Here is a 27,525-nt window from a genome sequence, read left to right as displayed (position 1 = left end):
AGTGAGGATTTATTTTCCAAAGGAAAGCGACAAGGAGATGCACTTAGCAAGGATTTCATTCTTTGCAGGTCAAAGGAAATGCAGATTTTGAGGTTAAACCCAGGCTTAACCTGTATTCTAAAAATGCTCACTTTTGACCAAATTGAGGTCACTTTAAACCTCAATATGTAGATCATCAAACCAGGATTTTGGTTCAGCGCAGCTTGAAATATAAAGAATCATCATCACACCCAGTTGACACCCAGTCAAAGTTAATTTACAGCAAAATCCAAATTGTCATTCAATCTGGAGGCCTGCTTGTATGTACTGAAAGTAGCTCTTGAAACAACAAAAACTGGCATGAAGGTAGAGAGAAGAGCAGTGCAGGAAAATGTGACTCGGGAGTGCAAAAAAAGTTTAAGATGGGCACATACACAAAACTTTACCTTCGCAGATTCGGTCCAGTCGCTGTCTCTTCACTTTGTGTTTGTCAGTCAGGGACATGGCGTCAAACGCGGCACAGCACAGGACGGCAGGGCTCGGCTCCGCACAGCAGGGTATCTCTCCTCCTGAGCCACCAATACTGACAAGGTTCAGACTCCTAGTGCACTGTCAGCACTACTCCCCGGGGCATACCGCCTCGGCACATACACCTACACGAAAGGCACAAACACAAAGAAACTTGGTTTAAAGCAACACGGGCGCACACAGACACACACACACGTAGTTACTGTATATACACACATCATTGATGTAAAAGCACAAAAAAAAATCTCTGACACAGGAATGCATTAAAGAGTCCTTGACTACAAAGTCCCACAGCCTCTTCTTCACAAAGAGTCTGGGAAGCTGCAGGCAATAGATATACAGGAAATCAGTGAATCACACACAGCTTCACACACATGCACTCAGACACTGCTGGTGACAAAGTGCTCCATTTGCTCTAAAAAGTGACAAAACTTCAGTGCTCTAAAAGCTCCACTTTTCCCCTGTTTGAAGTGTGTTTTCTTTCCTTGACAAATACTCATGTGAAGCTCCATCTAACTTGTCACTCATCACATTTCTTATTGATCACTGTGACATTTGAGGTATCTCAACTCAGTCTTCTTCTTCCCTTTTTTTTGGCGTGAAAGTTTTTCAAAACAAAGCAAGCGCAGAAATGCTCAGTTTGACGACAGTTGATGCGAAGGAAGCTGATAAGACTGGAGAGGGGAAATTTATCATCTGATAAAGTGATGCGTCGAACCTGAAGGTGGACTGTCATGTAATGACACGTTCAGACCAATAGAGGGTAGTTAGAATCTACCCAGAGAGAAACACATGTTCACATCCACACAATAAAAAGCCAGATGATTACTGAACTTCAAATAACTTTGGCTTGGCCACGATTTGGCCTTGCAGACATAATCACAGTTGCCATTTCAGATAAAGAGAAGTTTGTAACTTTGAGCTGTCTGAAAATGTAACCCGACAAAGCCTTTTTAATTCGCTATCACTCACAGACATGCAGGCAATTATTTGTACAATTGCATCTTTGTTGCAAAGGAAAACAGAAGAGTATCCTTTTCTTTGCATGCAGCACATAAAGAGCGGGGAAAAGCATCTGAGTCAAATGGAACTAAATTATTGCAGCACAACAGGGATTAAACGTTCTCTCTCTCAAAACACTCATATCCCACATTGTGCTCATCCAGGACCCGAGCCTGAGGCGCCTTTGCTCTCACAAAGTGCTGAGATCACTGAAATATCTCTTTGTGTCAGAAAGCATCACAGCAAAGTCATTACACAAAGTCTTCATCGGTCCTGCGTGGTCAAATATCCAGGGTAAAAACACGAGAAGGGTGAGAAGGTAAAGATTTCATATGCTGTGGATTTGAGCCGACCTGCGCTAATTCATCAGAACTGGCTAGTCAAATGTGAAACTACATGCTACTGTGGGTGGTGCTGAAATGTGACATTATCAGGACACCTCTGCACATATGGGACCATGCAGAGCTATCACACCAGGAGGTATACAGACTTGTATGCAGCCTTTCCTTGAGGAAAAAATCCTCCACATGTTCCTATTTAAGCGTATATTGCCACACCATTTTTTCCCCTCTAAAACTGCCGTTTTCTGTTAATCAGCCTCCTTTAATGATTTCAGTTCTTTCCCTTTATGGACGTATGGAAAACCTAAATGCTTAAAGATCTTTAGCAGGTCATAAATGCAACAACATACAACCTGAGACCGTCAACATGGATAAAGACGGGCCCATTAAAAAGAAAAATCAAAGAAATCCCTGCAGAGGTGGAAAAGGCTAATCATTTTCCTGTTCAGCTGAGTAATCTTTAAGTTACTGTCATGGCAGAGAAAAGAGTGATTTTGACGAGAGGAAGCCGCACACAAGGCTACTTCCAGGGTGCCTTTTTAACAATATGGTACTCCGGCTGGAGTATGTTAACTGCTGCTGGAAGGCCTCACCCTGTTACTTCATTTCAGTCTCCTCTCAGTCCCTCCTCCCTCTCCCCTTTCATCTGTCCATCTCTCTGTAGTGCCGCTGCCTCTGAGGTCTCTTGCACAGAGTTATCAATCACCGGCTCTTGTTCCAGGGCCATCCACTTGTGTGTGTGTGTGACATAAAGAGTGAGAGCGACAGAGAGGGTGGGAAGTCAAGAAAAGGAGTATTCACAGAAGCTAACGAGACCCGCACAGAGGCCAAACCTTCTCCATCTTTATGCCTGTTTCTTTTCTGTTAGACAGTCAACTATAAGCAGTGGTCTGAGAACTGTTTCATTTAAAAAAAAAAAGAAAAACTCACACGAATCAAGAGTTCAATTTCTCAATACTGTAAAAGAAAAAGTGAAACAAGCCTGACAGTGCAGCCAGCAGTGCATGAGAGGGTATTTAGGCAGGAATTTTGCACATTCAATCCAAACACAAAGGTCATATACATGAATCTTAATATTTAAGAGGTATTAAAAGTCAGATGATCGATAAAACTCCCCTGCTTGCGTGGCCACAGCTCATTGAAAGGGAAACATTTGCGCGCGAGACACCGAAACGTTAAATGAACGAATCCATATCTGTGACAGTTGGCTCTGTCTCCCAAGGATGGCTTCACCCGTGAGCACAATCACAGTCTGCAAACTCTGCTCAATGTCAGGGGCACACAGAGATCCCTGTCAGAGTATGTATGGTACGCAGATGTGGGGGAAGGGCAGTCAGTTAGCGGGGGTTTCGAATGCAGCACAAAGACAAACAGTCTCAAATGACTGATCTCGTTGTAAAGTGATCTATGACAGAAGAAAACACCAACAAATCAATAAGAAAAGGCCATCTCAGAAAGTATTAGGACCCCTTCATTTTTTCACACCTTCTATTATTATTACAACTCAAATTGGGGCGATTGTTTGCTTAGCTTAAGCATATTTTTAAAGTTTTATGCAGCTGCTGGGTGCGGAACTTTTGAAGTCTTAACCTACAATCCATTATTATTTGCTCAACTTAAATTAATTTTTTTATTCAATGTTATTCTTTTATCTGGCTCATGTTATATTAATTTATTAATTTATAAGTTTAACAAAGTTAAAGGTTACGTTTTTTATCACACATATGTGAATAAAAAAGTAAAAGTAAAGTATAGATATGTTTAGTGGTTTTAATACCATTTAACTTCCTGAGTTGGCACTGATATAGGGGGCGTGTCTAAGCTTAATCTATGTGCAGCGGTGCAGCGATCAGCCACAACGTTAAAGACACAGACATGTAAAGTCAATAACTCTGATCATCTTCCTAGAAGGACTCTTTGGTCCTCGTGTGGCTATTAAGCTTCACATTTATATGGAGGCATATGTGAGATTACGCCAGAGAGCAGGTGAACAGTTTACAGACACCGCATGTTGCTGATGACAAGTCATTGAATTGAGCAATAATGCAGTTGGTATAATGGAGATTCGGATCTGTGCAATTCTGTTTTTAGTTATCAGAAAGATGTATATCAGATCAGGAAGTCAATGGCCATGTGACTCTCTAAGCCAATCGTCTGCCAAACATATGAACTCTATTTCCTTTAAGGCACTGAGGAAGACCACAAGGCTGAGACATAAAGTGACATCATTTGGTTTTGTGGCTTTGTCTGACCTTTTTTTTTAAGGCAGAAGAAACTGTTTGGTGATCTTGTGATTGGCATTTTGCGCTCTACTTTGATCTTTTATTCACCGAACAATTAATTAACACATCAGAAACCCAACATATACAGTCATCAATAATGATTAATTCTATTCTGTCCTGGTTATTCTCCACCCAACATTGTGACTTTAACCATAGGAGGATGTGAAAAAAATAATAATCCAAATTAAATTCATTTGTTGCAGCATCATCTTGTAATGCGATGAAATTTAATGATGATGAAATAAGAAAATAATTTTGCTTTGGTAAATAGATACGAGCAACGTCCCTGACCGACTTTCATTAGATAGCAATAATTACATGCTTTATCAGACAGGGTGGGGGTGTAGCAAAGGCAATCTCACACTGTCAAATGAGTCACTCGAGTTACAGCATCACTTCATGTGTTGACACAGATCAGTGTGATTAGAAAAGCTTTAAAAACAGAGCGCACAGGATGTTTTATTTTAAGAAAGACAGAAATATATTTAGACAGGACGGAGTAGTTAAAAAGCTAAACTGAAAGCTAAACTGAAGGTTGGACGCTATGAGAGTGTCTGAGGATGAGTTTGGGAGATTGAATAATTAAAAAGGTCAGGCTACCTGCCTGCTGCGTGTCGCTTCACACACGCCGGCATGCACACTCGCGGTTCTAAGAGAGACGCAACGCACAGTAGGACAAAGACTGAAGAGAGACATCATTTGGGGGAATGATCATTTTCCCTAGAACACAGTGCAGTTTGTGAACTAATTGGGTGAATCCATAATTAATTTGCTGACATTAAGCCTTGGGGTCTGCTCCAGTAAGGCTCTACTTTCTAAGGATTTGAACAAGTGCTAGTGAAGCCCTGGGCTTGCTGCTGAAGGGGGAGTCTCTTTTTTCTTCACCAGACAGGTTCTGACATTTATATATCTAACGGCGATACATTTCCACAAACGTCAGTTAATGCCCGACAGCGTGGGGATTCATTTATTGGGGATTTTCTCAATGAAACATTTAAGTGATAGATAAATCCAGAAAATCCACACTCAACATGTTTCCAATCCACATCAAAAGCAAACAGGCCTAGGTTTTATTTCTCAGGGTCAAAACATGAGAGTTTTCAGCCACTGACAATTGCATACACTGACTCTTAATGCTTAGACTAAAATATGATAGCTGCTGAGACTTCTGCTTGATTATTCTAAAACAACGAGTTGCACTTTTTGTCTAATTTGTCAGTCAATATAACTCACTGGATGCTTCAGATATAACAGGTGTACCTGTTTAACTGTTCGTTAATGCAGATTATCTAATCAGCCAATCAATGGCAGCAACTCGATGACTTGTAGACATGACAAAGATGACATGCTTTAGTTCAAACTGAGCGTCAGATTGGGAAGAATACCCAGACTGCTTCAAGCTAACATGAAGGAAACAGCTACTCAAATAATCATTCGCTACAACCAGACTATGCAGACGAGCGCGTAATGTTGTGGGGGATAATTTCTTGGGACACCACAGGTCCCTTACTATCAATCAATCAGCATATAACTGCAACAGCCTTCCTAAGTATCGCTGCAGAACATGACCACACAGTACCCATCCTCTGATGGCTGCTTCCAACAAGATAACACACCATGTCACAAAACTCCAATCATTTCAAAATGGTTAACTGAACGTGACAATGAGGTCACTGTTTTCAAACGGCCTCCCCAGTCACCAGATCTCAATAGAGCATGTGATGCTATCATGTCAATATGGACCAAAAACTCTAGAGGAATTTTTCCAGCAACTTGCTGAATCTCTGCAATGAAGGATTAAGACAGCTCTGAAGGGAAAAGGGGCTCCAGACCAGAACTAGCACTGTGTGGTATTGTATATGTCAGGATTATAACAAAAAGTTGCTCTAGTGACAAACCAGTCAGTGATTAGTTTTTGGTGCTTATCTATTAGACTTGAAACCATTGTTAAATAAAAATGAATGGCAAACAGGAACAGAATATTAATCCAAATCTTCTGATAATGAAAACAAATGGAGATCGCAGCTCATAGTATTTGTAATTGCTTTAAAAGGATTCCCTTCGTATGGCACTCGTTTTCTCTCACGAGCTACTGCACTTACTTGATTGAAACAAGAAATGAGCCTGGCACATACATCCCACAATTGTTTATCATGTCTAATCCGATAAAGATCCAGATTACAAACTTGTGAACATTTTCTATTAGGAAAAACAAATGTGGAGACTGTTGAGGCTTGGCACAGGTGCACGCTCGTAGCTCTTTCTAGTTTGAGCTGATTTCAATATTTGTTTAGTAATTATGACGAAAAATCTTCAACAGCTGCTGCGGGGTTTTTTAAAATATAAAATAATAAGACTCGTGGTGCAGATCTTCAATGATTAAAATGAGGTACTACAGGATTAGATGGGAATAGTCTCTTGATTTAGAGCTGTTTGAATTGCATTATGTAACTACGAACCCTTCCACTGTTTGGCAATCTTTTATAGCCAATCGATACACATTTTCAGTATCTGGCAAAAACACAGAAACCACAGTGAAACAACAAGGATTTTATCAATCTTCAAATGGAATGAATCCGGACAATGGGGTATTGATTTACTTTTGATGATGAATGAGTTTCTGAGTTAAAAAAAACAACAAACAAAACTGCAATGAGAGGCAGTGTATTTCATCTGTATTGAACGGATGGTTAGAAAGTTAGATTATCTAACTGGTTATTTTTAGTAAGTTGCCATATTATGTCTCATACAGAAAAGCTTTATGTGATCTTTCAAAAGACATGTCAAATACACTTTAAAGTCTGTATTTATCTTAGTTTCTTTCCCAGCTGACGCTACAATTTCAATGCAATGTCTCAATTTGAGCTCTGCGAGGATCCTTGCCAAAACAGTAAAAGCACAAAATAGTAGCTTTAAGATAGAGTTGGACAACTTATGCAGTTACTTCTCCTGACTTAATTTCCCTGTGGAGTTTGACAGGAAAATTGGGAGAAGAGACAACCGGTTCAGGTTATCTGACAGTGTGCAGCAGGAAAACGCACAGCAATATCCATCCCTCTTACTGCTGATTCCTATCAAAAGCTGAAACTCAGCAAGCCTCTTCAGAGACTCCGAAATGAAAACCTCCTCAAAGCGAGCTAAAGTTCACACTTCCAGCCAAAGAGGCACACTTCACTTGGAAAAATACCTCTATCCTCTCAATTTCCTTTAGAAATAACAAACACCAGTCTCAATGACAAGGTTGTTTACTATTGAAATCTCAAACCATTATTACCCCCTTGTTATTTTCTTCAAAAAAGGCCTGTGTTTTCCTTCCACTAGAGCCCCCTTTGAACAATGGAGACCATTTTTCCCTTTCAAATGCTGGAGTTCCTCTAGAGGTAAATCTGTCAGCAGTGGGCCAAAACAAAGAAAGAGAAAACAGGAAGGTGTGGACACCCTCCAGCACCAACCCGGCTCAACTATTAATATCAACTTTCATGCCTAAGATCCTCAGCACCTCAGGCTGTGGAGAGTGTGATTTCCATGAACCAAACAAGGCCTGTGACAGCGTAGGCAGGTGACAGCTTGACACACTTATATTTAGCTTGGTAAGCATGCTAAAGTGAATGCCTTCAGACTCCAGAATTGTTGAACTACTGCTATCAGTAATGAAAATTTAGTCTCAAAATTTATTCCACTGTAGCCCACCTTGTGCTATTTACGTCCAATCAATAAAATCTTGTTTCTCAGTGTTCCAAAGGCTGGGGTTATCAGCACACAGCACAGCCAGAGCCAAAGCTGAAAACACTTCCCAGTACAGGAAAACGCCTGCAGCGTGCCAACCTGGTGAGCAGAGGGAAGGTGTGGCCTGCCTTGTGAGGGTGAGGTAAGAACTGCACTCACCACCAGCCTGGTGTCAGTGAGAGGCCAGGCTCCGGCTCAGACAGCCTGCCAGAGTCCAGCCGGCTCAGCCTGACTCCCTCTGGGTCCTTACAGGAAGAGCCAGCATGATTCAGAGCTTCCTGATCCAGGAGAACGAGGTTCTTCCACTCCCCCAAGAACGTGCCCACGAACACGCCACACACACACCCACACACATACATACACACCCTTCTCCCTGTGGACGGTGAGACGGCCAACTCCGTGCTGTTCTTGGGCTTACATTGGGTGGAAGCCAAGTCAAACAACATGTTGATAAAGTCCAGAGCAGAGTGGTGAGAGGAACACAGAGAAAGAGAGTGAAGGGTGTGCTGCAGCAGACATGAGATTCACGCAGCCAGGAACATTTACGGATGATTCCAGATTGTCGAACGTTTTGTAGTTTTGACAATCAATTTGTTTGGTCATTTTCAAAGAAAAAGGAAAACCTAATTGCTGAAACATGGTAACGTGATATGTGTGGCCACAAAATTCATGTTTTAAATCAACTCAGTCATTCACGCTAACTCAGAGGCAAACTATGAAATTACTACACACCCCGTGCACTGTAAACATCCACCACTGTATAAATACTGACTTCCCAGTTCACCTGCCATCTGATGTATTTGGCGCACACAGTTTTCACCCACTGATTAAAGTGGGTTTGCTTGCGATTTATTATATCATCTGACTGATGTTATACGTTATATAACTAACATCAGTGATGCTCATAACTACAAAAAAACTCATGCATTGTAATTAACGGATATTTTCCTTTAAATGCAGCATCAGCAGTGTGGTTTGTCTGCTCCCACAGCAGTTTTACTGGCTACATTTTGGAGAACCACAGCCAATAATTGACTAACAGGAGAGCTTTTCATCCGAGCCCCCTCGGAAGGGCTTGCAACACAAGGTTGGCCTACCTCTCTCTTTACCACCACATCCTATCATTTCGAGCTCTACTAATATGCCATGCTTCAAGGGACCAGGACTGACAGACACACATACAGACACACACGGCTCAGTCAATTAGTACTGGCCCAACCTTGCAGCTGAGAGATAAATGGTGTAGAGTCTCAGCAGGCTTTTGCGTGAAGCTGTGCTCCTTGTCCGCCGTATGTAGAACAGCTCTCTGGAGGCCGGCTAGCCCCAACGCCATGAAGCGATGTGGCAAGCGCGAGGCTGAGGAGGGCCTCAAAGTGCTCAGGCTTGTATTAATATATGACCACAAGGACTCTGAACTCCCTAATCAGAGCTGGTCTGAAAAGCTAGAGAAATGAGAGGCGGTGAGGTTTTCTGTTGGGGTGTAAAGCTCTGTACAGAATTTCAGGTCATTCCACTTACACCTCATTAACCATTTTTATGTGCAGTATGCTTATAACCAGTCTACTGCAAGAGATCTAATGTAAGTGACCAAGATTTTTTTGGGGTGGAGTGGGAATGAAGACAGCAACTCAGACTGTATTTACACTGAGCCAGCTAAATCTGAAAATGCTGTTTAGTGTGTGTAATAGTGGGTTTATTAAGGGTTCATAAAAGCTGTACCTGCTCTGCTGCATTACATCAATCAAACATCAGATTTACGATTTTCTTCAGTGAGGACGGGAAAATCCGCTTTTCCTGTCTTGAAGAAATGTTAAGTCTATGGGGCCCAGCTTCATCTAACTGAAGGCTCCACCACAGTTTCGGTGTAATCTGGAAACTATCAGGTGGGGATCATCTGTTCTTCAGTAGCCACACTTTACCACTGAATATTTCCAACAGGCTTTATGTCATCAGATCATTTTAATATAGCTGATCTCACACCACAGCTACTGCTTACAGATGCCCATTTTGAGCTGTGGTCATAGCAAGTTTTAGTCAGCTCGTTAAAAAACCATAACACTTTGGTTTATCCCCCATTTAAAATCATTTTTTGGGCATTTCAAATCTGCTTCCATCATTTTATCACTTTTATCACTCTTTTTTTTTCTATACACAAACACCTTTCTCATCGCGGCTCAACCACATACACAAAACGTCATAACAGCACTCAGTCCAGAAGGACTCTCAAATAAAAAATAAAGATTGCCATTTCTGCACAAAATTTGTCAATACATGCCCCTAATGTGTGTTTCATTTTTTGTGTTTAAGAAAAAAAAACTGTCCTTAATCCAGTGAGCTACAGAAGGAGGATTAGACTTTCATTGTAGAAGAAGGCAACATCTGGCCAGTAGAGATGTGAAGCCAAAAAAATCTCTTCCTGGGTAGAAGGCGGACTCAGCTGGGGTCCCAAACATGGTAATCAACCAATCAGAGGAATGGAGTGTCAAGTGTAACAGGATTAAAGATGTATTATGTTAAATAACCAGTCCAAAATTATGCAGTTGTGGACAGGAAAAAGACGAACTTCTATATCTGGGTAAATATCAAAGTCTTGATGGAGAATAATGAACACCATGTAAACTGTAAACTGAATGAGTAGAAGGCAAGCAAAAGATAAGACTTTGTTAGTATTATGAATAACCCCCTGCCACCATTCCTCGTTAATGATGACTGCCATTTTTCAGACATTCCTTTAAAGTACAGTTCTGACCACCTGCATTTGTGCATCTCCAACACGTACTGGATCTCCTCCATTATGTCAAAATGCTGACATTGAATTTCGTTTTAAGGAAGAAGATCCAAGAAGCCAAATTTGGCAAGCTGTGACTTAATGGTGCGTTGTTAACAGGTGTACAGTATTCCCTTAGAGGCTGCCGATGTTACAGCAGAAGTCTGTGTTGACAGACACATTCATGATGCACAACCCTGATCTCCTGTTCGTGCCTCTTTAGGGCTGGGACACTGAACAGTGCTGTCTGGTTGGCTGGCATGAAAGTTAATGTTGTCTCTCTGTGCAAGGTCAGAGATAAATCCGCAGATTCACATATGCAAGTGGTAAGAACAGAGAGATTTAAAAATAGCAGCTATGCTGGAAGTGGTCCAGAAGTGCACAAAGAGACAACCTTGAAAGGGAGCTCTGCAGTCGGATGGAGTCACAGAATGTTTAAATATTACCAATCACAATAGCTCAAACATGTGACAACAGGAACACCATGTGTGTTGACTTTCGAAAACACAGGTGACCACAGACTATAGGACTTCCTAAATTCTCATGTGAAAGCTTCTAAGCTGTCCACAGACCCACTGGAGACGTTCACGTTGGGAATAATAGCAGGAGATTGTCTCAAGCAGCTAAGCTGGAGCCAGATGGAAAAAAAGTTCTTCAATTTATCCAATCTGCAGAATGTTTGGTAAAATATCCATGTCTGAATGAGAAGAAAGATTGGTGCATACAGAAGGCCACAACAAATGGAAAAAAGGGGTTGTTAGCTGTAATTATTTTAGTGCGGACATTGTCTCAGTGGGAGGTGAACCTGAGCAGAAAGTCCAGTATCCACTGATGTAGTAAAACAGGTGGATAAGCTGCATTATCTGTAACAAGATGACAATCCTTTTAAGACCTGACCCATCTCAGTAACAGCCGTTTCCCCCTAACTAGTGCATGCTGACATGTTATATATGGCTCTCACTCCCCACTAACTTTTCACAAGATGCCAATCCTATCAATGCACATGCACACACACACACACACACACCTTTAAATCAACCTCCAATCCCAGCAGGGCGGAGCACATGCAGGTGTTGTGTTTGTGTGGGAGCATGAGTCCAACCATTGACAGCAGGATAGGGAAACACACACAAATGCACAAACACAATCTCACACAGCAAGGTGAAAAATTACAGCGGGGAGGTACGCATGGCCTGGCGGATTAACTGCGGAATAAAAGTGCTGATGGGCAACAAAAGAGAAAAAACAGCTATTCATCACCCTGGCACAGGATCAAACTCACACACTTCTCAAATGCCCGCCTTGAGTTATTGTACAGCGTGGCTCTGGTGGCAGCTCCACAGATAAAGCTGCCCTACCTGAATTGATTAGCGTGCGGAAGCATCCACTCTTTCCAAAGATGGAGCATGTCTCTGCATCTCCTCAATACTAAAGTGGGAGAAATCAGTTAAAATGCATTTAATAGATAGTGTGGGATTTGTTTTTGTTTTTTACTTTGTGTGACTGCTTTTAGGAATCATCAAACATGCGGCTGCGTTGTAGGAGCTCTCACAAACAAATGCAATCTCTACGCTGTTGTCGCGTTTCTGCTGTTCCTGCATTTCTCTGAACCTGACATGTGAGAAACTTAAATCATATATTCCACAACCAAACACCAAACCTTAACCTCAATCCATATAACCACCTCTAAAATAGAGAGAAATAACAAAGACAGATAACAAGCGAGTGCTTGATGGAAGGGCAGGCCAGCCACTCAGCTGAAACAGCTAAAGACAGAGTTTAATCAAAGTGGTAAATGCTTCAAGTCAACCTTGTAGAAAAAAACCAATAAGTCCAGTCTTTGTGAAGGAGATCCAAAGCACTCGCACAAGCTTCAATTTATTCAACCCAATAAATAAATATAAGTTTAAATCTAGGGGTAAATACTAAAGAATAAGCAGCCACAAGACTAAAGTTGGGGAAATGAACACTACTACAATGCCAGGGCAGGGGCTCTACATGCTGCTATTACACAATATATTTAAACACATATATAAAAAATGTTAATGTATTTATATAACCAGAGGAATCATTTCAATGAACTTTTCAGTCTACTAGTTTCTATAATATGTTAAAATGTTGTACACCACTCTCTGCACCGCTCGCAATTATTTCAATGGCACAGACACTGTAAGTTCATTGGACACAGTCACAATAATTTTGGTCATGTCATATTATCCAACCACTGCATTCCCTAAAAATAATCCAGATGCTCTTTGGTGACCCACATATGACTGACTGTATATCAAGAACATGAATTTGAGGAAACCTGTGGAATTATTCAGGAACATTGTCATTACTCTTCTTTTGTGTAACTAATGACCAAAATCTAGAGATAAGCTCTTTGCATTGATGCAAAACTGAGCAAATCAGCAAATCATCACTTCTGGGATGCTGAAACCAAATTTGAGTAACATAGTTTGTCCAATTTCGCTGCAAGCAACTACAAGTGACAAATAAAGGCTTATTCATAGATGCTTCAGCTACTTGACTAATTTTCTAGGCACTAACATAAACTGAAGAGAAGTTTGGCAAACTTTACACTGCAAGCTGCCATCTGTTACAGTTAAGCGTCGCCTTTGAAAGACCAATCAAAGCATAATTTATCAACCATCAACACATCAAAGGCGGCCAGTAAACCATTATTATCAATATAATGTCATAAGCTTTATCTACAAATTTAGTATTAGTGTTCCGCATTTTAAATGCATCAAGTGTGGGATGAAAAGGATACATAAAGATGTGCATATCTCTGTATTAGTGCAGGAAAAACTCAATGAGATCTCCTGAGAGTACACAGTCCCTAACACAACAGACGAGGACATGAATCATGGGATTGTATTTACACTAAAGTCATTGACCACCTCGTGATTTAGGTCAGTTGTGCAGACCTCATGAAAACATACACAAAAACAATATTTACACTGTTTGAAATCTAAATCGCCATCCCACAGATGTTTGTTTTTTTTGTTGGTATTTTTTTTATAAGGAAACCATTGCTGTCAGAGATTTTTTTTTCTTAATCAGGCATGAGAGTCGACAGTGGCCTCCATTTCAACTCACTGGGTCACGGAGGTCGTCACGCCTTTTAAAGTGCAGAAAAGCCCTTGTCACTGTGCTAGGTTCCTCTCCTGTCTGCCACAAAATGTCTCCTGACACAAAGCCCTCGCACTCGTATCAGTGCACTCCCACAGCACTGCCAACAAATGTGACCTCCTTTTTTCCTCCCACTGCTAAAGTAAAACAGAAAAAAAAAAACTTAACTCACCCCTACCTTGCCAACTGAAATAAAATAAATGAAAACAATGTGCTCTGCAACTCTGCCAGACCACGTAAAGAAGTAGGTTTTTTTTCTCTTTCTGCTAACTCCAGCTCGAGAGTTTCCATGTAAGAGTGAAGGTGACGGCTTCAACTTTATATTGAGTTGTGTTCAAGGCCTGGGGGGAAATGCTTTTCAGTGTTTATCTTTGGCTGGCTGGTCTTAGCCAAGGCCTCTGAAACACTGCAGAAACCCAACGCTGCCACTGCTCAAACCTGAAGGAAAATAAAGCAGAGCTTGCAAAGTGATGGCATGCTTTTGAACACAGAGTTACAAATGTGCAAAACATTTGTTTTGGGTTTTTGTACCAGATTGAGATTAATTAGACCTTTCTGCTTGAGCTGCACTTGTAATTTCAGATGACTTAATTGAAATGTCAGAGCAAAATGCCTGTTAGTGTAGTTTGTTAACTACAGTTGTTTTTCTTCATACACGCTCATAATCAAATGATTTTAGCAGGGCTCAGCTATTCACTTAATTGTTCCAGTCATTTATCAAGCGCACATACCAAACATTCATTGGTTCCAGCTTCCCAAATGTGAACATTTGTTGCTTTTCGTCATTTTCTTTTCACTTCCTACCAACACAGAGAACATCTTCTCTGACAAAACATGCAAGTTAAACACATTACTTTGACGAGTTCTGCAACCTTGTGCTCAACATTTTTCACATGTTAACTGCAGCTCTACATTTCAGGTGCTTCTGTATACGCTATGTGGTATAATATGCAAACAATGCCTTCTGAGGTGTGACCTTATCCATCTGCTCACAAAAGCATACAACAATCCTAGAGCACTAACACATGCCACCCCCACACACCACACACAGAGGTCTGCCCAGAATAAATAAGTGCACACAGAGCAGGGCCCCATTGCCCTGCAGAAGCCACTTCACCGGTTGCTTTAGTAGCCAGCATTATAAAAGCACAAGGCTTAAGTCAGCAGGGAGGTTGGGGAAGGGTTGGCCCCTCGTGGGGATGACCTTAGTGAACTTGGTGATGGGGGGTGATGGCAGGATGTGACTGCAGGACGAGGACCAGGAGAGTTTAGAATGGAGGTAGGGAGAAAGATGGAGCGTTTGAGCGTACTGGGCTGTTGTGCTGGCATCGACCAAGCTTAGTGGGTTTTTTTTCCTTGCTGAAAAGAGACTCAAACTGTTGAAACTGCAAGAATTACTTGCTGAAGACGGACACTCTTTCACCTAAATTAACTTCCAAAGAGCTGAGGAGAGGAGCTGGGGGTGGGGACAGTTTGTAGAGTAGGTGACAGGCAGAACAGAAGTGTGTGTGTGTGTGTGTGTGTGTGAGGAAGGAGGCTCGCAATCTCTGCAGAGAAAATGAACAAATCCACCCCGCACTGCATCTGCATGACAGTGAATGCATGAAACGCATGAATTATTGCACAGAGCGGGTTGAATTAACTCAATATATCAAGCCAGGCCAAATAGTTCAGGGGTGAGGGGCTGTGTGCCTAAGCTGATGAGGGGGGGAGGGGAGTGCGTGTCATAGGGAGAAAGAGGAAAAAATAAAGTAACTCAACATTTCTATCTCCACCCATTAAAGTCAACCCCTTCTCCCTCTCCAGTGCCATAAAGCTGTCAAATGGATCTCTGATTTATTCTGCCCTTGCCCAGGCTCCTGTCCTAACTATCGCAAGCCTCCAATTAATTTTTTTTTTGTTGCTCTTCATCCCTTCCCTGTAAATGTAATGAGATTGCAGCACTGGAAACTGCTGACTCCTGTTAATGCACAATTCCTTAATAATACCGAAAGCTGGCCGCAAAAGCAGAGAGAAGATTCATGCTCACCCAGTAATAGCATTTTAAAGGTGCAGTTTTGTCAGGGATGTAATTAGCATTATTCACTGCAACATTTATTTTATTTTTTTTTTTACATCTGAACACTGCAGAATGACCAAAATTCAAACTAAGTAAACACAGAGTGTAATGTATGAAAGACTCCTTTGTGACAAATACAATGCTAGATGCCATCAGCGCTGCATCCATTTGCCCACCTACTCTTCACCCACTCAGCTGCTCCTCTTAACAGAGACGGATTTGATTTAGATGTGAGCACCTGTCAAGAGAAGTCCAGGAAAAAAAAAAGAAAAGAAAAAAAAATGTCACTATTTATAAGAGGTAAGATAATGAGGGGATCAGATAAGATAAAAAAGACTGCAGTAATTGCATTTGGCCAGAGATACTGTACAGCATCCTAACCTGCAAACAAGGTCAACAGCGCAGAGCTAATTGAGTCAAGATTTTAATTACCCTAATCATAACTTTCAGGAACATCCAGCGCACAAAAAGAGATAACCGCCTACTGGCTGTGTCGATTGGTGCGATCCAAGTTGACCGTTATGGGTGGGCTGCAGATGCACAGCAAGAGGTATTAAATAGAACTGGTCAAAGCCGAGCGCAGCTGGCAGGTGTTGGTGTGGAGGGAGTTTATTACCCTATAAACTATCTGAGACAATTCACTCACACTGTCTTCTGTGGGCAGCAAAAGCCCCGATTCAATTACTGCTGAACCTCAACACGGAGAGCCCTAAGAGACCGGTGAGGCTCGACTCATTGTTCTTCGTGTCACCTTCCTAAGCAGAAAGTACAATGCTGAATGCTCCAACTCGGCTGAAGAGAAATGAAAGAAAACTCCGCCAGTTGTAACCCAAGACACGAGCGTACCTCTCGGAAATCAGAAGATTTGTATGTTCTCATGGGTGACTAATAACCCTTTTGTCTGCATAGAAAGTAGACTCAAGCAAGCTGCTGTGATTGACTGACATGTTTAGGACAATTACAAGCTTAAGGAAGTGAGCGTTTCCTGCTTGTTTTGTTTGTCCTTTGTTTGTGTACATGGAGAAGATTCATTAGGCCTCTGCATGGAGGATTTGAGGTCTGCGGAGCGAGAGGGACCCAGCCCAATTGAAGCATGTCAAATTAGGAAGAGAGGGGAAAAAAAAATCAAACCACTGCTACTGGGACTCATTAGAACCTCAACAAACAGTATTTTGTTGTGTATGTGTGTCTGCTTCTGTGTGCATGTACTAATAAAACAGAGGAGTAGCGTTGGCTTGTGTGGGTTTTTTTTTTTAGTTATTTTCATCATAGTTTGTTTTACGAGGCACTGAAGCTGAGAGACTCTCCAAACAACTTTAATGAAAGTGAGGATCCAGCGGTCTCGTGGGAACAAAAGCGCTAAGAAAGAACTCCAACAGAATAACCGACGCGCTGCGAAATTAAAAGCATCAGGTGACTTCAGGAAAATACCCAAGTTTCCTGGCTTTGAAAAACCAACAAGGACAGAAAGAGTCACTGATACAAAGCAGTAGCCTTTCAGTGAAATGCTGGGCTGGCTCAATAATAAACATCTCTAGATGAGGTAATAAAAGTCAATCCTTGTTTTAAACATGGTGGTTGTTCTGTTTTCAACACCTGTGTTTCACTCAGCGTGGCTCCTGGCTATTTTGCACGTTTATAATTAGATAAATGTGAAGTGTGTTAAATATTTCTGCATAATAATGTGAAATTATCACAAAACATTCTTTGTGTAGCACACACGCTGATATACACGTGTACCTTATTCAGGCCTTTCCTAAGCAAAAAAGGAAATATACTCCTTGTAATCATAGAAAAACTGCAGCTGATGCATCTTTAGTACCCATAATGAAACAGAATAGCCAGCTAAGACATACTTATGAGAGGTACTTAAATTATATCCATCAAATTTGGATGATTTGAACAGTTACTGAGTGCTAAGCTATATAAAGTGGTAGAGTTATATGGAAATGTAAAAAAAATGGAGGCCTCTACCCACTCCTCCCACACTTTTGTTGTTACATAAGGAAGCAAACATAGGGAGGAACTAGTGAAAAAGACAGCAACTACAAACTTTTCGAATTCTAAATGTTTTTGAAGATAGGCTAAAAAGTTGTTACAAGACTAGCAGTTAGCATAAAGTGCAGCTTCAGCATATACACTGTATATAAAAAATGGCCAGTGCTACCATGATGTCATCCTATTACTTATGGACCGATGTCAGCCTTGACTACCTTTTTCCCTGTTTTTATCAAAAGTTGCCATGTTTGAAAGAGCGAGAGGAGTGATATGTTTTCAGGTAATGCTAGCTAGCTTGATTAGCAGTTAGCAAGGCACATCCTATAACTATATAGATGCAATTAACAGACACAGATATCTAAGTAGTTGCATTAAATGCTTCAAAGAAAGCATTTGATATAAGTTAGCTGATGTTTCTTTGGCTTTAGTTGTGAATTTTAACACAGGAGACTACATTTCTCAAATTTCGGAAACAACGATATATTGCATGGTGGTGCAGTGGTTATCACTGCCGCCTCACAGTAAGAGGGTACAAGATTTAAATCTGCCAGCCAGCTGGGTCCTTTCTGTGTGGATGTGTGGAGTTTGGATGTTCTCCCTCTGGAGGAGTACCTGGATTCTCTCCGGTTACTCCTGCTTCCTCACACAGTCCAAAGACATACATGTTAGATTCCAAGATGGCCTTAGGTGTGAATGTGAGCTTGAGTCATTGCCTGTTTCTGTGTGTTACCCCTGCGATAGATTGGTGTTCTGTCTGTGGTCTACCCCACTTCTCGCCCTGTAATAGGTGTGACAGGCTCTTACCCCCCTAAAACCCTGAATTAGATAAGCTGAGGAAAACGGATGGAGGTATAGCTATACAGCTTACGATCCAGCACAGTCAGTCCACAGCGACAGAGACAAGTACAAGTCATCACTTGCTCTCTGCACCACTGCAGTTAGGAATTCCAGATGGCTTTAATGCTACAACACATTTCTGCATTAACAAAAGCTTTTTTTTTAATTGCCGCAGCACAACACAGAGTTACCCTTCTTCTGTACACACAATGGCATAAAACAAACACACTATTGTGCCATTGTTTATAGCAATATTCTTGCTGATAATGAATGTAATCGGCACCCTGCTGTCTCAAGTGATTTAAAGAGAGGTTTAAAACTAACAAAACAGACTAAGTAGACCTACCAGATGATTTAATGCCCATGCAACTAGTCACAGAGCACAGCTGTGAAAGTTAAGAAAGCTGAATAGCTGCAGGGGAAGAGAAGTACTTTAAACATTTACAGGAGTAAGTCAGGGTGCACCTTTTCGCCTAAGTCGGCATCGTGCTCTTTACAGGGGCCGCCAAGCATGGCAGATATGAGACCTACATCTAGAAGTACTTCAGCCTCCTGTGATGAGAAAGTGAAGCCAAATTTACTATTGAATGGGGAAGAGGCATACGCTGCCCCATTGATCTCTGGGGATCCTGGGAGGCTAATCTATCCTAAGGCATTTTAAAGCTGTGCTCACTTTACACAGTAGCTGCCGTAGAACTCCCACAACCTCAGTTACTATCCAAAAGCTTACCGCTGCAGACTTCCCCCTTCTCCAAAGCTCTGCTTTTGCTCCACTCTGTGCAAGTATACCTGTGATATCTCCCCTCTAAAGGCAGAGAGGCGTGGCATTTCCTGTCCCTGTCTCACCTACTTACCCCTGCCCCTCCCTCATATCCCTCTCCCTCATTCCTTAGATCATTTCAAAGGGCCCCGCAGATCAAAGCTGGCCCTTTTTTTGGACCTGGACAGGAATGGGGGATGTATTTAGTTAATCATTTATTTGATTTAAAAAAAGAAAGGAAAAAAAGACCCCACCCCTTCTCGCCCATGCAGTTTCTGTCTTACCACACATTTTTTTCCCCTGCTATCTGCATCCTCCTGAGGCCCTGCCTGCCACGTCTCCAGGCAGTTTTTAATATGCAGAGAAAATAAGCTGGCCGTTCTCTTCAGGCAACGGATGGGTGAAAGGCCTAGGGAATATGGTTCAGCTACACAAGAACACTCGCTTCTGATGGATTAACCCTTCCCACGCTGAGATATGAAGCAGTGTCTGAAAATTACCTAGCTGGGACTGAATGTGCGTAACTCAAAATGACAGACAGATACACCATTAGATTTGATTTAGGTTGTTTGCTGTGCTGCATTTACAAAGTGTACTTACTGCTTTTACTGCTTTGCAGCAAAGCCAATAATGAATCCATCATCTTGAGCTGTACATTGTCAGTGATAGATATTATCAGCTACAGACAATGTGAATCAGAGCAAATCATATGTATGGAGTGGTTACAATACAAAACACATTCCTCATCCTGTGCTAAATCATGATTAGTGTCAAATACAGGTGAACAATCTGTCTTTCTGTCTTTCTCATCACATGCGCGCACACACACCTCAGCTGACCGGCCTCCAGCAGGAGGGGTGACCCCGTGAAAAAGCTTCATCACTCTCTGCCCGGCAAATGGACTGTGGCCTGAGGTAGATAATGGCATAATGAACCCACAGCAGCCTGGAGTGACATTTTTGGCCAGGGGCGGCGAGAAGGTCTTAGATGGAGGCAATGAGTGTGCAAACACACACGCACACAAAGGATGATGACGTGTCTGTAGTATCCATCATTCTGGCACTCTCCTAGTTACCCGCTGATGTGTATTAGCTGACTGCTAATTCGGTCTCAAGGCTTTACATTTTATCATGTTTTATAGAAGAGCTTTAGCCATGATATTAAAATTAAAAAAATTCCAAGTATAAAAAAATGTTCAAATTTTCTGTCATTTAGTAAATATGGGAATACTTTGACATTTTGTTAAAAAAGAAGGGCATCTCAACTCTCATGTATAAACAGTAAACCACAGGTTGGAGATGATTTGCTGCCTGTCTGTCTTGGTGATGCAGTTATTTTGAAGCTTGTATCTAACGAACTGGGAAAGAGCCAGAACATAAAGACTGCATGAAAAAAGCAGCTTTTTTTGGCCTTTCAATCCAGAGTGCCAATGTGATAAATATTACAAATTTTCACTACAGAAAGCCAAGAATCTGCATCTTGGCTATGATGTCAAATAGATACCCTCACCACAAAACAGCTGAAACTGTTATGAAATCCAAACGTAACCCCTGATACAAACGATCTGTAAATATCTGTATAAAATTGATTTAATTCACAATATAAGTCAAATCTACAAGAAAGTTTAAGATTAAGCATTTAAATTACACCTAATTGGAGATCATTTATACAATTCTGTGATCTAAGAGACAAGATGTAGACAGCAAGAGACTGATAATAAATAGTCTGCTAAAACCAAAAGCAAAAGCAAAAAAATGCTGCTTTGCTCAACATCCTTTCAAAGTTAAAGTGGATTTTCTGGTCCATTCTCAGTTCTGCTGTACAATAAATGATTGACAAGTGTTCTCTTTTACTGAGACATCAACACAAACCCTTCTAACACCTGCTCAAAATGAACACATTGCATCCTGCTGAGCTGTCACTGTAATAACCTTCACATGTTTTTGACATGTGAAATATTAATAATACTAGCGTTGAAATCTCTGAATACATAATCATTGACATTCATTCACCACATTTATTTAAATTACTGTAATTTTTAGAATGAAACGTGGCAAATGAAAATTATTATTATTAGTACTTTATTTTGGTTTTATAGTCATTTTCCGTAAAGAATACAACTTTAAATATGTGAGTTACATAATATGACCAAACAGAGATGCACAATTAGAGTTTAGCGTTTAGCACCCTAATGGCCTACTTGACATTTGACAGCAGGTATTCTGTCAAGTATTCACTCTACTTGTTGATGTAATCTCCATCCTTGGTAGTGAGATAAAATGCAGCCAAATACAAAGCTTGAATCATTTACAGCTTCTCCAGCTTAACGTACCACTTGTGTCTGAGCTTTAGTTATAGATGACGGGGAGGCCATATCATCTCACACAGCCTCAGAGCCCCTGCTGTCTGTGAAAACAGAGCTGGCATGATGTAAGCTAAAGGTTCCCCCCTTTCTTCCCCTTTCACTGTCTGACCTAGATGTGTATGTATGCATGCACTGGTGTGGAACTGTATGTGTGTGAATCTGCACTGGGTGGTCCAGTCTGATTTCATTGTAGCCGCTGACTGTGAGCTAATACTTTCTGTCCGATTCACCTGGGACGTTCTACATCTTCTGCGAGCCTTGGTTGGTCTGTTCTGAATATCGAGAAGAGACATGAGAAGTGGACCCCACGCAGGGAAGAGACGGACGGAGTGTAGAAGAGAGAGCAAATTAAACAAAAGAGACAAGAGGGAAGAGCCCAGATGAGCCGTAGAGTATAGTCGGTCAGGCAGAAGTGGGCCAAGCTGGTGTTCCACTCGTGAGATGACACACATACAGACTGCTCCAACTGACTAGAGACAAGCCTCGCAGTCTACCTCTTTCTTTTTCCCTTATACAAATGCACATCTACAGATTTCAAATCCCAGGGGTTTTCAGGGCTCCATGCTGATGTTGAGAAAAATCAAGCTGACTAAACAAGAAGGAGACAACTCAATTTAGGTGGGATGAGAAAAGGTGAACCATGCCACAGGGTGATGCCATGAAATTATATGCTCTTATCTGACAAAGCTATCCCAACTTTTGCTTCCTCAGCTAAGCGGGAGCCCAGGGATGAAACCAACTAGCCTGCTTTTATTATCAACAAATCTCTCATTAATTATTCAATAAGAAGTAGACAACAAAAGAAAACTATTATTTAAGCTTCACTGGTGCACATTAATATGCATATTATTTAAAAAGAAGCAGAAAATCCTCCCTTTTTGCAGAGTAACAAAGTATTAGGCACATTTGCCTGCTAAATGCTAATATCTATAAACAGATATCTGCATATGATTATGCAAATCTTTAGACAAGGGAGACGATTTTTAATAGCAGAGGCTTTCTGGTTTCCATTTGCAGCATGCTTGCCGTGTGCGTTGTACTGACCAATCACACTTGAGCAGTCTTTATTTACATTAAAGTAAGCAATTTGTAGTTGTTCTTGGGCTTAAATGAGAATGCATTTGGTATTAACATACACATTTTAGCTTTTTTATCTGCCTTTGTCAACAATAAACTGTGAACAAAACAGTTTATATCCACCATATATCCTCTGACTATACTGAAAACACTGAAAAAGCCCTGAAAAAGTCAGTAAACTAGCGAATAGCTTTACAGACTGCCTGAATGCCAGTTAGCATAAACAACAAACAACCAGCCAAACTAGTGATAATTATTTTCCTGCCATTTGACCAATCCGCTGCCTGGTAATTAAAAGCCAGAATAGTAAATACTTTCAGCGGTAACACTGGTGAAAATCAGCCTATCATAGCATCCACCAACAGCACCGTGCAAAAGTTTTGAGACACCTTTCTTTTTTTATATATTTTATTGGAAAAAATAGGTGCAGCAATTTATAGAAACGTGTGCAAACATAGATGGAAATACAGCATATATGGCAGAAACAGAGTTTGTATAATTCTAGAGGGCTTGAAAGTCTATCCATTATGCTTTTACTACAAAGGCAGTGAGTCTGGGTTCATTGTCATGCTGAAAAATTAAGCTGTTGCCAGTCAGACACATTGTAGATGGACCAAAATTTGACAGTACGTTTCTGCGTTCCATCAGTTTTTATGGCTGTGGACACTCCCTATTGTATCTCTCTCCTGACTTTCTCCATACATAAGGAGGATGATTTGTATATTGTAGATTATTTGTATCTGTCATCTGAAATGACCCAATAAAAAACAGAACATACTGTAATTCAGATGCATGCTTTAATTTCAAAACTACTACAGTATTAACAGAGGTCTTGTAGCAGAGTAGTATCACAGCTGAGCAGACAGTAGCATGCAGCTGAGTTTTATCTTGATGATAAGATGCCAAATAGTTTGTTAAATACAAAGCATAAAACTTAATTAATAATCTCCTTAGCATTTCTAAGTATATAAAGTATATTGGCATATTCATATTCATTTGTGCTTTATTGTTAAATTCAGTATTGTTATCACCCCCCAAATTCAGTGTTTCTGGCTCCAATTAAAAGCTAAGACCCGAATGTTATCCATGCACGATTTAATATCATCACAATACAAATGAAGGTAGGTTTGTTTCTCAGCCATTATAGCTCTACATGAGAGCAGAAAGAATGTGAGGTACTGAGGCTGCTTAGTGTGGGTCATGGAAGCAAAGAGGACAATAGCCGCCTCTTAGGCACAGGTTAATTAAGCCATTCAGAGGGCGCCCGTTTTGAGCCTCTGCAGGTTAATTACAGAGCAATAATGACAGGCAGCCAAGTTGATGTTATGCAAAGCAGACTGTTCAGAAAAGTTGTGCTGCAGTGAAAGCGTGCTTGTCAGACTTCCCATGTATCCACCTAACAGGTCGCTCCAAGTCAGGACTCGTGTAAAGTATCAGATTTTTCTGTGCATTTTTGACCCACCCTCAACTGAACTGCTAACACACATTAGAGGGTGTCAGTCTAATAAACAGAATGCCAAATTTAGAGTTTGTATTTGTTCTTATTTTCAGCGAAAGCCACAAATTTGATGTTCAAGTTTTCAAGGAACAGAGAAAAAAAAGGGGACATGCACTTGAAAGCTGGAAAAACATAAATAAGAAGGTTAAAGTGAAATGGGTCACTCAGCATGAGCATGTCAGACACTCACAAATCAGCACAACAAATGGCAAAAAGTCAACAAATGAATGCAAAATGTAATTTAGACTCTAATCTCCTAAATATGACCATCAAGTTCGCTCTCTCTCAAATGAACTGTTTAAGACAATGGTAGAGGCTGACTGTATTTCTGCCTAAGCTAAAGCTCGCTTCACAGTCCAGATCCCTTCAGAGCTGCTCTATCTTTGACACAGAGGGAAACAACAAAGACGATGTGATGGGTTAAAATGATTTTTTACCAAATATATAGCTTATAAATATCTAATAAGGGTCTAACACTCACCTTTTGTAAACTTGAAAGGTGGCTTTAAAAATACTGGTGGGAGTTCAGGGTACTTACGACTGACTTCAACAGCAGCCCTAAAATGACTAATAAGAAAAGTTATTAAAATAAACTGAAACATATCTGGCATACTGTGTGTCCACAAGAAAATACATAATCCACTGTTACCTAACATGTAAAAGAAAAATCACAGTCCAAGCAAAGGCAGAACATGGTAAACAAGCCCGTGATACCACAACAACAAGGCAGTGTGGCTGCATTCCCAGCAGACTTACTATGAAGCAACAGACACTACTCGCTCCGACCAATCCCTGAGATCAACTCCTGGGTGGTACAGCCAGGAATTGGGCCATTTGGTTTCCAAAAGCACCCAGTCCAGGCCCTAATGGAGCTGACTGATCACATTTCACAACAGGGCCAATGCAACCAGCAGAGCAGAACAAGGACCTGAACAAGGCAGAGCTAGTGGCCCAGAGCCCAGAGGCCCACTATAAAGACCAAAGGACACTGTGCTGCCTGCAGCCTGGAGAGCAGGGAGGGCAGGAAGGGACCCTCACTGCACACAAACCTCTTTCAGACACTGTAACTAGCTTTAAGTATTCAGTTAAGTCACAGTTTTGCAGCTTGGGGAAATAAACTGTTGTCACTGAATGTGTCTGTATCCAAACGCCCTTTGCGTAGACGTCATGCATTGCCCCATCTTTTAATGGTAAAGAAACTCCAATTGTTTATCTCTTCCAAGTTGGGCGATGCCACACCTCTCTGAAAACTTTCCATGCAAATCCATCCAGACCTTTTTCAATAATCCTGCTAAGAATCAGACAAAAAACAAACACAACACAACAAAGAAAAAAACACACAAACACACATTGAATCAGAAAAGACAAATATAACCGTAACAGCTCACAATGTGTGTCTGATTTTATTTTAAGTATTTTAAGTATAAGAAATCATGGCATTCAGTGGCATTCAATTCAGTCTTGAGGTGCTACACAGTCAGAGCCAATGTGAGACAAAGTGGCTCTGAGACCAAAATGGCATGTTTACATAATAATTGCATATCTAAAAAAGGTGGCTCCACTCACACGCAGAGAGAAAACAGCCAACAGATGCTCGGATGGACTCCTGCGCGTACATGTGCTAGTGTACACAAACTAACAACCTCATCAAAACTCTCATAATGTTTCCTCTTTGCAATTCTGACCATAGCAATAAACAATACAGGCAATTTCTGGAGAGGAGACACGCTTCTCAACAGTTACAAACTTTTACTGCGATATTTGAAACCATTAAAGGTTTTTTTTCGTCTTTTTGCCTAGCAATTGTTTCCCCATAAAATTAACAGACAAAATTCATTTACCAGCTTCCAACGCCGAAGCGACTCCCTTACAGCAGATAGCACGGAGTACACCTCTCGCTCAGAGATGACAAACACTGTTACCTTGACAGAATGCAAAGAGGAATTTCCCACTAGGAAGAAGAAATACATTTTCAGTCACAGATAAGCAGATAACTGTCCTCAGCTGGAAGCTGGCAGTCTGGCTGTTTTGTTTACCTAAGAAAATGGACTCACAGTGAACTTCAAATGAACCAGATCTAATGCAGACGCACCCACAGCAAGTTTATGACAGACAATGCATGCTGAAAAATAATGGACGTCAATCATCCCAGCTAAAGAGGTCCACTAACATGCTGAAGCAGGTTGAGCTACATCAACAAACAGATTCTGTTATTTGTACACATAAAATGAATATAATTGGAGGAAAAAAGGAAGCCCATTTATGTGGATTCAGGGCATGGAGGTCATAGCTTGGTAAACACGAGCCCCATTAAAACTTGTTTTTGCAATGAACTTTTGTTCTCTGGAGATGCCGTATGAAGATTCATGAATGTTCACAACAGTATATATAGTAGATTCCTGCTTTAACAGCATTTATTAATTAAACAAGATAAACTGTGTACTTCCAGACAGTAAAGTACTTTTATTTGCTTGTCAAGTAAATAAGACACAGAAACTCCACAGCAATGCTATTTGTAAGAGAACTGTAAGACCTCAACCGACAATTAGAAAGACCTGGGAAATACAACTGGCATCCACAGACAGAATCACCAGGCACCCATCGTGAAGTTTATCCAGCCATCAGCCATGGTTTCATCCATATCGATGAGAGATATTCAATAGTTCTACTAAAATATTTACTCAGATCCATCTTTACTTTGTTGTCTTGTGATGTGTTTCTTATTATAGGAAAGGAGATTACAGACATCAATTTCCTCTCAGATGCAGAATTTACATGCATATCTGCAGTGAGCTGTCTGCCAGCTGCAAAGACCAAACATGTGCTTTTTGCATTTGGTGGTATCTCTGTGGTTAGGCTGTTGCAGAACCAGAAGAAGAAGATGACCTAAGCTAAGATTCATGAGAACGTTATGAAGTATATTCATAAGAATGTACTACTGAGGTATCTACACTGTCTGTAAAAACCCTAAAGGAGCTATAAGAAATACACCTCATGAAAGTCAATAGGAGGGTTTAAAGTTATTATTATTTAAAGTTGTTATTGCATTTAAATAGTAGCTGTTATGTCTGTTAAGTCTGAAATGCACTATTATTCAAACCCTTAATTGAAGTTTTTTATTTAAACAAGAATATTATGTAAGGATGAGGCATTACATAGAAAAACAAACTG

General features: G+C 40.9%; 1 protein-coding gene across 4 annotated transcripts in view; it reads right to left on the bottom strand.

Annotated features, from left to right (window-relative positions):
• Window positions 1-27,525, bottom strand: part of ctbp2l (C-terminal binding protein 2, like) — a 94,254-nt gene that overhangs the window by 53,498 nt on the left and 13,231 nt on the right. For 2 of the 4 annotated variants that reach the window (XM_005471406.4, XM_005471404.4), the window contains exon 2: window positions 426-632. Coding sequence is in view for 3 of the 4 variants with exons in the window: in XM_005471404.4 (XP_005471461.1) it covers window positions 426-483 (58 nt within the window). In the remaining variant the exon portion in view is untranslated. Of the gene's footprint in view, window positions 1-413; window positions 633-8,017; window positions 8,152-27,525 lie in introns of those variants that run through there. The other 2 variants (XM_013269515.3, XM_013269514.3) reach the window with 2 other exon arrangements.

Source organism: Oreochromis niloticus, linkage group LG8, assembly GCF_001858045.2.
Source record: "Oreochromis niloticus isolate F11D_XX linkage group LG8, O_niloticus_UMD_NMBU, whole genome shotgun sequence".
NCBI lineage: Eukaryota > Metazoa > Chordata > Actinopteri > Cichliformes > Cichlidae > Oreochromis > Oreochromis niloticus.
Note: the sequence above shows the minus strand (reverse complement) of the source record. Positions and strands in the feature narration are given on the sequence as shown.